Source organism: Cygnus atratus, chromosome 18, assembly GCF_013377495.2.
Source record: "Cygnus atratus isolate AKBS03 ecotype Queensland, Australia chromosome 18, CAtr_DNAZoo_HiC_assembly, whole genome shotgun sequence".
Classification (NCBI taxonomy): domain Eukaryota; kingdom Metazoa; phylum Chordata; class Aves; order Anseriformes; family Anatidae; genus Cygnus; species Cygnus atratus.
The window spans coordinates 12,359,375-12,372,516 of NC_066379.1; the positions used below are offsets into that span (position 1 = coordinate 12,359,375).

General features: G+C 49.7%; 1 protein-coding gene across 18 annotated transcripts in view; it reads left to right on the forward strand.

The window, feature by feature from the left end:
* The window catches only part of TBC1D16 (TBC1 domain family member 16), a 32,600-nt gene that overhangs the window by 807 nt on the left and 18,651 nt on the right, over positions 1-13,142 (forward strand). For 4 of the 18 annotated variants that reach the window (XM_050714383.1, XM_035568697.2, XM_035568703.2 and 1 more), the window contains exons 2-4: positions 713-856; positions 5,725-5,960; positions 6,981-7,608. In XM_050714383.1, coding sequence (XP_050570340.1) covers positions 5,783-5,960; positions 6,981-7,608 — 806 coding nt within the window. In that variant the 5' untranslated portion in view covers positions 713-856; positions 5,725-5,782. Of the gene's footprint in view, positions 1-50; positions 286-712; positions 934-5,724; positions 5,961-6,980; positions 7,609-13,142 lie in introns of those variants that run through there. The other 14 variants (XM_050714385.1, XM_050714382.1, XM_050714391.1 and 11 more) reach the window with 8 other exon arrangements.

The window sequence follows — 13,142 nt, forward strand, 5'->3', positions numbered from 1 at the left end:
GTGCCTCGCCGAGGTGTCGTGTTATTCATTGGCGATAAGGAGTAGGAAGCAGTAAAAAGGAGAGATCTAAGAGAAAGCAGCAGAAACGTGAAGGGCAGCCGCTGCCCGGGCGGCGCGGAGCACAGATGCCGGGCTTGCTGGTGCTTTTGGGGGAGCCGCCTTTGAGCTCCTGGACGCGCGGCAGCTGATTCTCAGCCTGGCCGTAACTTGGCTGCAGCCGGAGAAGTTTCTGACGGCTGCTTTTCCGAGCCTTCGTTGGATGTGCGGAGTATCTGGGTTTGTGATGTATGGGGGAAAAAAAAAAAAATCTTTGCAATTAGTTTGTCAGCCTGTCCGTCAAACAGGGCTCCTGGGATTCTTTAGCCGCTGTCTGGGCGTTCGGTGCTGCGAGAGTTATCAGGCCATGGCTACAGGGCATTGTAAATAAAAAGCCATTACAATGCTAGCTGCTGCGCTCAAGTAATACGAAATGATGGTTAATCTCGGGACACGGGGACATATGGCGCAAATAATTTCCTAGCACTAAAGCGTATGTTGCAGTTTGACTTTTAGTGCTGGAGGAGTGGAAAGCTTTTTGTTTGCTTTTTTTATGCCGAAGCAGGTGTGGCTGGGAGCAGCCGGCAGGCTCCAATGATCGTATTTCATTTCCCTTTTTATCTCTGAGTCACAACTTGCGGTATTTAGTCTGCTGTCCCTTTTTTTACCTTCTCAGCTGAGATGCATCTGAGCAAAATCCGCTCCACTGAAGTGACTGGAACCCGAGTACCGCGAGCGTCAGGATTTCAGCCTTCACTGGTGACTGCTGTTACTTTTCCCTTTGCTCTGCACTCTGCGTGCCACGCTGCTGCACCTGCAGGTCAGAAATGAAAGACTTTTTGGTGACCTACATAATTCTCCCCGTGAAATGGGATGGCTTCAGAATGGCTCCCTGTGGTAAACTTTTTTTTCCTTGATTTGGCTAGGTCATCTTAAATAGCTCTAGCTAATAGCTAGCAGTTTTGAAAGCATTTTTTTTCCTCATGTAGAGGTATTCCAATACAAAGGGAAGGTCGCTGCAACCGCTCTCATGTATACGTAGAGGAGTGCTGATCAAGTGAGTGCCCAGCTGAGGGGTGTGCAGAAAGCTCTGAAGAGGGCTGGTGAGCCGCTGAGCCCTGACTCCCAGCTCCTCTGCTGCAGGTTGCCAGAAATGCAAGCTTAGCATTTGCTCTTCCCGACGCGAGGAGGAAGCAGCAACTTCTGCGGGTTTTGAGACCTCTGCTGTGCAGCGAATCCGTATTCCTTTAATGTGTGAAATTAAATGCAAGTTACTAACGGGAAAAAAAAGGGGGAGGGGGAAACGCCTGCTGCGCTTTTCTTTTTTATGGTGTTTCAAGCTCAAATTTGGTGCTGATTTTGACAGCTCTTGTTTCTTCTTTGTGTCCAGACATGCTGTGGGTCTCATGTTTCACTTCAAGAGCCCTGTAGTTTGGCTTATTTTGCTTGTAGATTTATTAAACTCTTGCAAAGAAAATTTGCCCTTGGAGCCAGGAGGTCTGGTCTGCTGCCAGACACAGTGTCCGGCATCATGACTTGCAGGCTGCAGCCCTCCCCGGAGCACAGCCTGTCGTACGCCCCCCTAGGCAAAGCTTTTTGTGAGAGGAGCCTTGTGGCTTCGCTCCAGTGTCCGTGCGCACTGCGCAGACCGTGAGTAATGCGCTGGAGCCTGTGTCAGCCCGGGCAGGAGCCCCGCGTTGCCCTCCTTTCCCAGAGACAGGAATTCTGTGCAACCGGAGGCAGCAACATTTGGTCCGGCAGCGTCTGCCAAGGTGAGGGTGCGATCTGCCAAGCCAAACAGGATTTTGTTGTTTATGAGCAGGGGAAGGGCATTTCCAAGCGAGGCGAGAAGCCAGCGTTACTTGAGATGCTGCTGGCTGGAACTGGTCAGGCTCTTGCGAAGAGGGCACCGGGGTGACTTCAGGAGCTGGCTGCCCAGCGCGTTTCTGAGGTCTCGTGTAGCTGAGAAGTGCTGGCACCGACTGGGAGAGCAGCCAGGGGCTGTGAGAACAGACTCGCTAGCTGTAGCAAAGATTTTAGCGACAACAGTTGATGTGTGGGAGAAGAAAATGTATATGTGCTTAATAAATATTGGCACTGAGCAAGAGCTTATCAGTTAATTCAGTGCTTCAGCGTCTGGAGAACTAGGTTGGCTCTGCCACATTGAAAAGAATCCCTTCAGATCAGGGATAAATAGAAAATTAATATGAGAAGTATGTTTTTAACAGTGTGAATTTCATGCTGACCTAGCTGTAGGACAGAGTCCCTGCCTCCCAAGCCGTACAAGAGGCAGCGGCAGCATCTGTTTCTCACAACCCAGGCCCCGTGGGCCCTGCATGCAGGCACTGTCCCACACGGGAGAGGCCTCAGAATGGAGCAAACCCTGCAGGTTGGGTGGGTTTGGTACTTGCTGGTTTGTGTTGCGTGAGCTCATGTTGTTTGGAAAGGACAGGCAGATTCACAGGCTGCGTTTCAGAGAGTTGTGGGGTTGCACAAGGAGACTAGATGACCCTCAGAGGTGCAGTCCATCAGCTGGTCCTAGCTAGGACCGACTGCCTGAGTAGTTCCTCGTGGCTACCTGTTTCTGAACCCTGTGTTTGAAACCCGCAGCGATGTAAATGGTTTCTTCGGGTTGCTCTATCCAGGTACACCATTATCTCCCTGCTGTGAGAAAAGACTGCGGCAAGGAATATTTAGTTTAGTCAAGTTGCCTTACTACCTCTCCTATCCTCCATAGACAGCTCTTCCTTCCTTTGGCAGTGACAATTCAGGTGTATGAAGATTTTTAATGCATTTCCCTTTTATCTTTCCGTGCCCCAGATTGCTCCCGTCACTTCTGAAACTGTCCAGTGACTTGCATCTGATCTCCTTTAATGCTGTGACCAAAGCTAGACAGAATTCCCTAGCCTGTGGCAACGGTGGAAGGATTAATTTGAGTCATGCTGATGGAATTCATATATCCCAGGGAGTTTGGCTTTTTGTTTGCAGCATCATAGTGGACTTCTGCTTGATCTCTGATGGATAGCTCTTCTGCAGGGAAGACAAATGAAACACGTTAAATTTCCATATTGGCAAGATGCCGTATTCTGCACCTCCTGGCCTTTTTTCCTCTTTCCAACCTGCTTACGTGTGTGTGTACCTGCAGCGCCTTCCACCTGCACACCAGGGCAGTGCTGAGGCAGCAACAGGTGTTCTGCAGGATCAAAGTGATATTTACCTTCAAATTCCTCCTGCTTTCCAGGGAGCAGCTTTTGATCTCTACCTGTTGCTTTGTTCTTTCTATACTAGGTAAAAGCTAATTAAATGTTGCCTCTCTTGGCAGAGAAGCTCTTTACTTCTTCCTGCATTCCTGCGAGCCCCTGGAGAGCTGCAGTAGGACATCATACGAGCTCTTGTTTCGTGCCTGCATCTCCATCTGCTGTCCTTAGCAGGAAAAACTCACTCGTGTTTTCTGAGTAAGCATTCCCTGGTCAACAGCTGCAGCACCTTGATACCACCTTCCTCCCTTGCTTATGCAGGTTTTGCCTTTTTAGAGTTCGGATGAAATTGCTGGCGTAGCTAAAGGTCTGGATATTCGGGCTGGTTTCGGCTTTGACGGCAGGGGGGCATAGCTGGGCAGACTGCGCTGCCTACGAAACGCGGTAAGAGCTCAACGTGATAACCCCCTCAGGTGCGTGGGAAGTGCAGGGCCCCCGATGCCGTGCAGGTTGCTCCACATCACTGCTTCGGACTCCCTCAGCAGTGTTGAAATGGTGTGTTGTAACGTGGTGGTAGGAAGGAGGAATTGCAGCAGAGTTTACTGGTGGTATTCTTGCGGGGTGCAATAAGAGGAAAGGTGACTTGTTCTGTAGCCAACGACTTTCTCCAAGGTATAACCCACAGCATGAAACATGACTGTGTTTTTTGATGATCTGGACAAGAATGAGCATATGGCTCCCTCTGTGTTTGTTTCTCAGGGCTGAGGCATGAAAATACACGTTGTATTTGGTGCTGGAAGGAGACAGTGGTGTGTAGGACTTGCAGACTAAATCTCTTCTCCTGAACACATGATGAACGCAGTACACAGCAGGGTTGAGGCTTCTCCATCAAGTTCCAGCAAATACTGAAAAGCAAAACCTGCTTATGCTGTGATTCAAGCTGACAAATCTAGCAAGTGCCAGATAAACCAGTACCTTGTCCTTTCATGAAGGCTCTGTCAACTACTCAGCGGTCTCGTTTGCTATCTTCTGTATGCAAAACCCAATCCGAACTGGGACAGCTGTTTTCCTCCCCTGCAGCTTTCACTCTGCTTTTTGGGAAGTGCTGCTTTCCGTTTGCTCTCTTGGCCTCCTCCCTTCCTCGTTTATCCGGAGATACTGTTAAAACCGGGTTTAAAGAAATCACAGCTATTCAGCGTTAAACGGAGCTTGCCTTACACCCCTAAATATTTCCTGCACACCGTGCCCCCTGACAGAACAAGTCCGAGCCTGTCTGCTTTTCTTTCTCTTTCTGGCTGCCCCTGTTGTGTGCTCTGCGGACCGTGGCGTGCGACTCGTCAGGAGGAACGCGCAGCGCTGATCTCCGCGCGTCGCAGCTGTGTGCAGCGTGCCTGCTAGGTCAGGCCGGCCCGTTCACTAGCGAATGAGGCCCTGCAAATCCAAAGGAACAAGAGGAGACGTTTCTGCTCCTCGTGTACTTTTGGCAGAACAGAAACCGCAGTGCTGCTGGCGCTGTGCTCCCTGGCTAGGGGTGGTAGCGGGAGGTAGAGCCTGCTCTGCTTCGCCTGGTGTCGGGCTACCTGCGGCGCTGCTTTGTGCGAGACCCACCTGCCCTTCCTCCACATCAGGTCATCTTCCTGATTCATCTGCTAAATAGTTTGTGGCTTGAGTGACCCCTCGGGATTCGCTGCAGAGCTCCTCGTCTGCCCCGATGAAGAGCATCTCTCGTTTGTGTACTAAGCTTACTGGGTGGTTAGCTGGGGGTTGTACGCTACAGATAGCAAAAGTTACTATTTATAGACGAAATATTTGCCTTGAGTTGGCATGCTCGGTTATTGGAGTCTGTCCACTCTGTTGAACGTCGCTTTTTCAGAGATAAGTGGCAAGAGAGCCCTTTTCAACCATCAGCACTCCAAAAAAAAAAAAAAATCCTTCAAAACCCCCAGCAGGATTATGCTAAAAATTGGTAAGCACTAGATGAACGTGTTTTGATTAATGTTCACTTGGAGATCACTGGTTACTGTGCCGTGGATGAAGCAGCAGCCCCATGTTTAGTGTTCTTGTGGCTGTGCGGTAGTTATTCAGTGCTGAAGGAGTCCTCTAGGGTGTACTCTGATTCTCTTTGACATCCCCAGGACAGTGATACATGGGGCAGCTCTGCACCTCGGAGCTATTCCCTTAATGGGCAATTTTCAGTGACAAGCATTATTTTTCCGTTTCTTCCCCGCAGTAACTATTAAAATGTGTTTTTTTGTTGTTGTTTTTTTTTTTTTCTCCTTCACAGCCAAGAAGAACATCCCAGGGTTCTGTACTTTAGCATCTTTAGAATATGGAGGTGATGTTAGACTTGGATACTCTGGATCTCTCTTTCTTGAGTTGTAGAAATGACGCAGCAGTCGATGGGAGACTTCTTCCTTCTCAGACAGCGGTAGGCATGTGCTGTGCCATCCTTGTATTTGTTCTAACGCTATTCTTTCCTCCTTCTTGACAGATCTTCTGAATTTGGCTCCTGATTAAAGCTGACAGATAATGGAAACATTTCCTTGGCAATGTCTCTGGGGCGACTCCTCCGACGTGCCTCTTCTAAAGCTTCTGACCTCCTGACCCTGAATCCTGGTGGCAGCAGCAGTTCATCTTCCATACTTGACGGGGAGATTATCTACTCCAAGAACAATGTCTGCGTCCACCCACCTGAGCTGCTGCAAGGCATCGGGGAGCACCACCCAGGTGATGGCGAGTTGCAGGCGCTGCCCGCTCACCCTTTTTTTCACTCTCCTGGGGAGTTTCTACGTCTTGGGCTCTAAGGAATGAAGAGGTGCTAGTGGGGTATGGGGCAAGGCAGTCTTATGGGGGACTGAGGAAAGCCATCCACAGGCTGATCTGTCAGCTCTCTTTTTAATAGGGAAACTGATGATATTCCTCCTTTCTCTTCTGGGCTAGTGTGGATTTACCTGTTTCAATACATCCTTTTGTGCTGCCAGAGGAGGAACAGTTGTCATTTGAGGGCAGTAACTTCTGTTGCTCTTTCAAATATGTGTATGGGTCAGGGAAGCCAAGTATCATCTTGTAACCGTCATTGCTGGAGCGGCCTCAACACCCATTGGTAAAGGGAAAATAAAACCTGATTGTGGCTGCATGCACTGGAGTAAATGAAGATGAATACTGCCCCTGTCCCTTTCTTCTCCTCTGTTACTGTGCTCTTTCAAGTTCTCATCAAAGAGAGCCGTGGCTACTGGCTTAACTTCACAAAACTAATTATTCTGTGAACGTTGACCCACGCTTCCCCTTTCGTGCGTGTGACTCTTTTCTATTGGCTTTCCATGAGAACTGGAGCCCTTTGGCTATACGAAGGTAAATATTCTTGAAAAAGAAATGTTTAGCTGGCACTTGACATTGTTTAACTAACAAACAGTAAAAGCTTTTCATGTGGCAACATATTGCAGAATTTACTCTTGATTAGTAATCCGTCCAGGAAGTTGAAAGAATTGTATGTAATTTCTACATTCACTTAGGCCAGAGGGAATTTAGACTATTCAAAAGCCATGTGCAGGCTTGAAGTTATTTGTAAATACTGAATGATGTTGAGGACTCCACAATCCATTTAGCAAAATCCTCTCCTGGTAAATAAAAGGGGTTGTTTTGCCCCAGTGTAATGGTGGTGAAGTGGTGGAGAGCAAATCTCTGGCTTATGCAGTTCCCTAGGAATAAATGTGCATTCTGACAGATAGCTGCTTTGCTCTCTTGAAGGCTATTTGTGCTTGTACATGGAGAAGGATGAGCTACTCGGCACCACGCTTATCCTTGCCTGGGTCCCAAACTCCCGCATTCAGAGGCAGGATGAAGAAGCCCTGCGCTACGTCACTCCCGAGAGCTCCCCTGTCCGGAAAGCTCCCCGCAAGCGTGGTCGCCACACTCAGGGTTTCGGCATTGTCCAGCAGGCTTCTCCCACCGAGCAGAAAGGGGCAGTGATCCTGAAAGAAGACATCCTGACTGCATCGCAGCTTGTAAAAGATGGGGCTTACATCAGTTCCCCTTCTTCGGAAGGGGAGAAGCTGTCCCAGTGCTGCCCGGCCGCAGACGGCGCCCGCCGCTCCCCGCAGCCTGCCCACAGTGACTCAGGAATCCTCTCGACAATCAGTTCTCAGGACGAGCAGAACAGGTCGGAGCTGTCGGTGGAGGGGACGGAGGAAGGTCTGGACTGCAGGCCGGAGCTGGGGGAGGATGAGGGCTCCTTGGAGCTGTCTGCTGATGATGTGAGCAGGGACAGTACTCTTGACTCTGATTCTGATGCCTTCTCTTCCCCGTTCTGCCTCTCTCCCATTAGTGAAGCCCTTGGGAAAAGCAGTAGTTCTGTATTTCTGGATAATGAAAGCAGGTGAGTTCATCCTTTTCTCCAGTTTCTGGGTGAATAGCTGGGGTGCTGGTGGCTGAGCTTGGGGATGCTGGAGGAAATGGAGAAGTTTGACACTGGCATTGAGCTGAATGCCGTGTCTGGCTTCAGACTTGCTTTAATTCCTCCTCTACTACGACACCTGTGTAATTTACAGGAAATTGCTTGTTGGCCGGTCCTGCTTCTGCTTGGTGAACCTTTGCCTTGTCCGTCGCGCAGGGCTGTGCATGTGTGGGTCTTTCAGATGAACTGTCTTGAGCCCTGGCAGCAGCATTACTAAATTAGAACGGTCCTTTGTTGGTCTAATTGGCTCTGCTGAGGAGATGTACTAGTTGCTTCTTGTGGAGAGCCACATCAAAGCGTCTGTTTGACTTCCTGCGAGCCTCAGGTATGTGTAAGGCACTGTGGTGACACCGAGTCTGCATGTGTTAGCTTGTTGTGCTGGTGCTCACAACAAGGTCCCACTTAAGACGGAAATATTAATTGTAACATGTTCAACCTGGATATTTTAGGCAACACTGGTATAGCAAAATATCAACGCTTCTCAAGGGTATCTGCAGTAAACTCCACGTGGGGGAAAGAGGGCATCTTGGCAAAGCAGGAGTTCATCGTAATGCACCTATGTACTTACTACTGCTTATTACTTACTGTATTGATCCGCAGTGGTTCTGGCTTTCTGGTCTGTGGTCTCTGGAGCGTATCGCTCGTTTCCATCTTGGAGAGGACACGTGTGTTTATGAAGCACTGTAGGGCTGATCTTAATGATGTAGCTGAAATTTGAAGCTACACCTGAAATTAGGAAAAACAAGTTCTCCTTTGTGTGTGTCAGCAACGTCGTCTGCATTGAGACTTGACACTGGAAGAGGTTTTGCCTCTATTCTACGGGCTAATCTCAAAGCCAGGGGGTGCCAGTCAGAACAAGGCTTGTGAAGGAGGTATTGTAACTGATTTACCTCTTTCTGGATATTTTAAAATACTTAAATGCAGTTGATCTCGGAAATCTTACCAGCTTTGCGTTTGGTACGTGTCCTAGCAGCATGCTTAAAATGAGCTGCAAGCCCGCAGGGTTTTTGGGGCTGGGTGGGCAGCGGTTTGAGCAGCGCTCTCCTGTCCCGTCCCGTCCCACCGCAGCTCTCCCTGGCTGCGGAACGGCATCGCAAGCAGCTGCGGCGTGCTCACAAGGGGCGTCTGGTTTCCAAATTGTGTTGAGCGTCGTCGATTTGAAAGCATCCCTTTTAGCTTGCAAAGTATGGTGTTGGTCTTTTTTAAAAAAAAAAACAAACTGTGGATAGGATTGTTACAAGACTTTGGGAACACTAGACAAACGTTACGAAACATACCTTGAAAAATTTGAGAGAGGTCTTTGAACGCTTAAATATCTTTTCTGTTAACCACCTTTTTGTTCTTCCATTCTTTGTGTACTGATTGACTTGGAAATACATTTTGCAGTTTCGCCTCTGTTGGCTCCTAGGTGTGTTTTCTGATTCAAATTTTATTCTAGCTCTGGGCTACTCTTGGGTGGTTGACCCTTTAGTTGCATGTGCTTTTGGAGGACGTTGTGTCGGCTTTGGTTTTAAAAACAGAAAGCCCTAAAATCCACTGCCACCAACACCTGAGTTTGTTTAAGAAAGCTTTTTTTTCCTTGAAGCAGCACTGACACTGAGCATGTTTGACCTGCTTCTGCCACTGTAAAAAAAAAAGTGGACTTTTTTTTTTTTAAGTACTGCAATCTGAGCTTTTGTAAGTGATCATCAGTCAGGATAATGTTTTGAATTAACTCAGAGAAGCTGCTGTTTCTTCCACTTTTTGGTGATAATATCTGTGTTCTTCATCATACACCCGTTGCCAAGAAGCGTATTGCAAGGCGATCGTGATACTGACCTATGGTATAAAGGGTAGTTGACTTTTTTTTGTAAATAAAATACAATTAAAATGCTTCTGTGAACGCTTCAGAGTTCCAGCAATAAGCTCCTTAAAGGAGGACTGGTCCTCCCTCTCCCAATGTGTGGGAGGGAGGCTGTGGCCTCCTCTGCGGCCGGGTCCATCCCACGCGCGGGGCAGGGGATCGTTATCCCCGCTGTAGGGGTTGGAAGGAGGGCCAGCGAGGGATGTGCTTGGAATCCTTTCCCAGCTGCTGAAGACCAGGAGATTGAGCTCCTCGCAGGAGATCCCAGCCGCGAGGCCATGCGCAGTGCCCGGGCCCTTGACCCCGAGGCCGCGCGGCGTTCGGGGGCAAGGAGCGCTGCGGTTTTGCCGTTTGGCAAGGCGGATGCCCCGAGCTGCTGGCAGCGGCAGGGAAGGAAGGAAATGCAGCTTGCTGCATCTCCTGCACCTCGCGCTGCGTGCGTGCAGCCCTTCCCTGCTGCCTTCCCAGCCCGGCTCGGGCGAGCCCTCTGCCGGCTCTGCCCGGCTGCTGCTGGCGGCCGCAGCGCTGCAGTGGCTGCCTCCAAAATGCACCGCTGATGGTCGCGGGAGGCTGCTCTTCCTCTTTATTTATTTATTTATTTATTTTTAAACCTCCCCTGGCACCAGTTTGGGAGCCTGTTACAGTGGATGTGGCACTCCTAATTTGCAGCGGATTAATGAAACAGACCTTTCATTGTTTGGGACTTCAGATTTGAAAGGCTTTTGTCCAGTGTGTCCGTTTTTTGTGCCAATTTGTTCTTCCCTATAGAGCCGTGTGCATGATATCTGCGGATCCATGTGCTGCTTACAAACTGTTTGAGTCAGATTTTGGGTAGAATACTCTGCAAAAATCTTGTCAGAAAGCGTGCTCTGATTTCCTGCGTTCATCCCAGCTTTTTAGGGGGCAGGGGCCGCTGTTTCAGAAGTCACTACCAGCTTGGAAACAGCTTCCTTCTTTCTTAAGGGTGTTTTGTTGTTTTTTTTTTCTTCTGGCAGCTTCCCATCTGAGGCAGAATTGGAGTGCGAACAAAGTTTGTGCTGCTGGCAGCTTGTTTCAGCTCCTCTCCCTCCCTACCCCCCGGTCACCGCCCCCTCCCTCCAAAGAGGAATGACTGTTTCTGGTTATTTCCCTCAGCTTTGGGGAGTTGTTAGGACGAGAACTCTGCTTTTCTCTGTGATTGTTTCAAAAGCTGAGGCAACACATTGCACGGGTGTTTTGGTTCAGCCATCCTTTCCGTGCGGTTAGATACAGTCAGGAATGGAAAAAGGTGACGCTGAGGAAGAATCGGGATGTACGTTTAGACTTGGATCAACTGAGATCACGATGGGCACGGCTCAGCTACGTGCCCAGACCTCTGTGTGGCCAGGAGTCACGAGTCCATCCATCCGACTGAACCTGCCTCGCGGAGCACCCTTGGAGCACCCTCGGGGGTGGCCCAGCGGCAGGAGGGAGCTTCAGGAAGGTGCCGGCATGTGCAGGGCAGGGACGGCGAGGGAGGAGAGGGGCACAGGCTTGGAAGCGTTTGGGCTGCACAATGAGTCAGTCATTTTAAGTCAACAACTCGCTTTTTAGAACATAAGGAAATAAAAGCATATCCATTGTTAATTTTTTTTTTTCTCTTTGCTTCCCAGTTTGAAAGGCTGCCAGGGCTCCCAAGCAGCGATCAATGCTTTCCCTCCACTTACACAGTTCCTAAGGGTAAGAGCTAAGGGAATGTCGCATCACCAGCCTGCACATTCTTGCTTCTCTGTATAGATGAGCCTGGCGTTTCTGGGCCGTGCACTCTTCTCTCGTGGAACAGTGGCTTTGCTCTCTTGGGTTTTGTGTCCTTGTCCGTTCCAGCACCGTGGTTCCTGTGGGCAGGTAGCTAACATGGGAAATGGCCGCATTGGTAGCGGCTTTGCACTGACTGCATTTGTGTAGGAAAGGAGGGATACTGGAAGTAAAATTGTTTCTTTCTCTTTTATTTCTCCCTTATCACTGTTATTTGTTGCTATGCTGCCTGTCAGGAAACGTTTGCCGTGATCTGAAGGGCGCTAATTGGGGACAACGGGACTCCATACCCAGCTTAGGCTTGTTGCTGCCCTGCTAAATTACTCGGCGTCCATTTCCCCATCAGTAAAGTGAAACTAAAAGCCTTTTGTTACATCCTGGTGACCAAATAGCATCTGACACCTATACAGTGTCTTTCAACCAGTACTTCTGAAGTTATTTTAACTGGCCATGACATCAGATCTATAACAATCGGCTGCTGAAGCACTTAGTGCTCTGTAAGTGATGGTTTTAATTTTTTGTGATCGCTGGTTAACAGGAGCTTTCCATTACAGTGGGCGGTAGAGCTGCAAAAGGCTTTTCACTGCAGCAGCAAACCACACTTGTTACCTGACTAGCACCATACAGAAACGCTGAAGAGGACAAATGCTGGCATCGGTGTGCTTCTCTGACCAGAGGCTGGGGCATCAGTCTGTGGTCAGGGCCTGGGCCCAGGAGCCCGGCGCAGGAGCTGAATGAGCCCACGGCTGGAGCTGCGCCAGCAGAGCCACGGTGATGGAGCAGCCGCCAGCCCGTGCTCTGTGGCTCTTGCTGCAAGAAACGAGTAGAAGTAAAGAGCAACATGAGCAGCGTGGTCATGGGTACCAGTAGGCCCATCCCTGATTCAAGGAGCAAACGTCTTTCATAAGAAGGGGATTGTTTTAGCAGCTAGTAGCAAAAGTAATGAAACCTCTTCATAACGGAGCTGAACTGTGGCACAGTCCTCATGCTCCTAAGCCGACACGAATTCACGTGAACAGCTATTACAGAGAGTTTAGGCAAAGCACACGCCACAAGAAGAAAATCCTTTGGCGCACTTGATGCAATTTTTGCAGATGTGTTGCACATCCTGTCGTTCAGCCTCTTCCCAGGGAGCTAATCAATAAATTACCTTCTCAGGAGGGAGCGGAGGCGCAGAGCCGCGGAGGGTGGCAGCAGCTGCAGGAACGGGTGGTGACAGAGCGGGCGGTGTTGCATCATGTTGTTTTGGCAGCTCACCTTCGTGCTTTTCAGACCTCTGCAGAATAAACAGGAGGCAGCATTACTGGGGAAATGAGCTGAAATTAGCGTGAGCTGCCAGGAGCTCTGGAGTCATCAAGAGGTTGGGAATTCATCGCTGTTGTAACAGAGGTGATTATGTTCTTAGGACCAGGGGAATTGGTCACTGGCTTCAAAACCTCCTGTAGCGCCGTGCAGCACCTTGTGTCGTGCTGTCTTACTTCTGATGACTTCAGCCCCAGGGGTGAGCACAGGGAGTGCCACGCTGCCCCTCATTCAGGCCCTGGGTTAGGGTGACTGATTGGTGATGTAACGCTGAAGCACCTCATTCCCTTCGTACCCAAACCACTGCCCAGTAAGAATACCCCCAAATCCTTCTTCCCTTCATCTGTGGGAGAAGGCTCAAGCTCTGTGCAAGGGAGGACTTTGAGGTGGCCCGCACCGAGCCAGGCTGCGGGAGGAGAGCCTGCCTTGGCTGTTTGCTGTCAGCGCGCTGTGCAATCCATTCACGTTGTTACCGGCTGCAGAGCTGAGGAGGTTGGACAGATCCAAGAGATTGCGGAGGCATACGGCTCTATCTTGC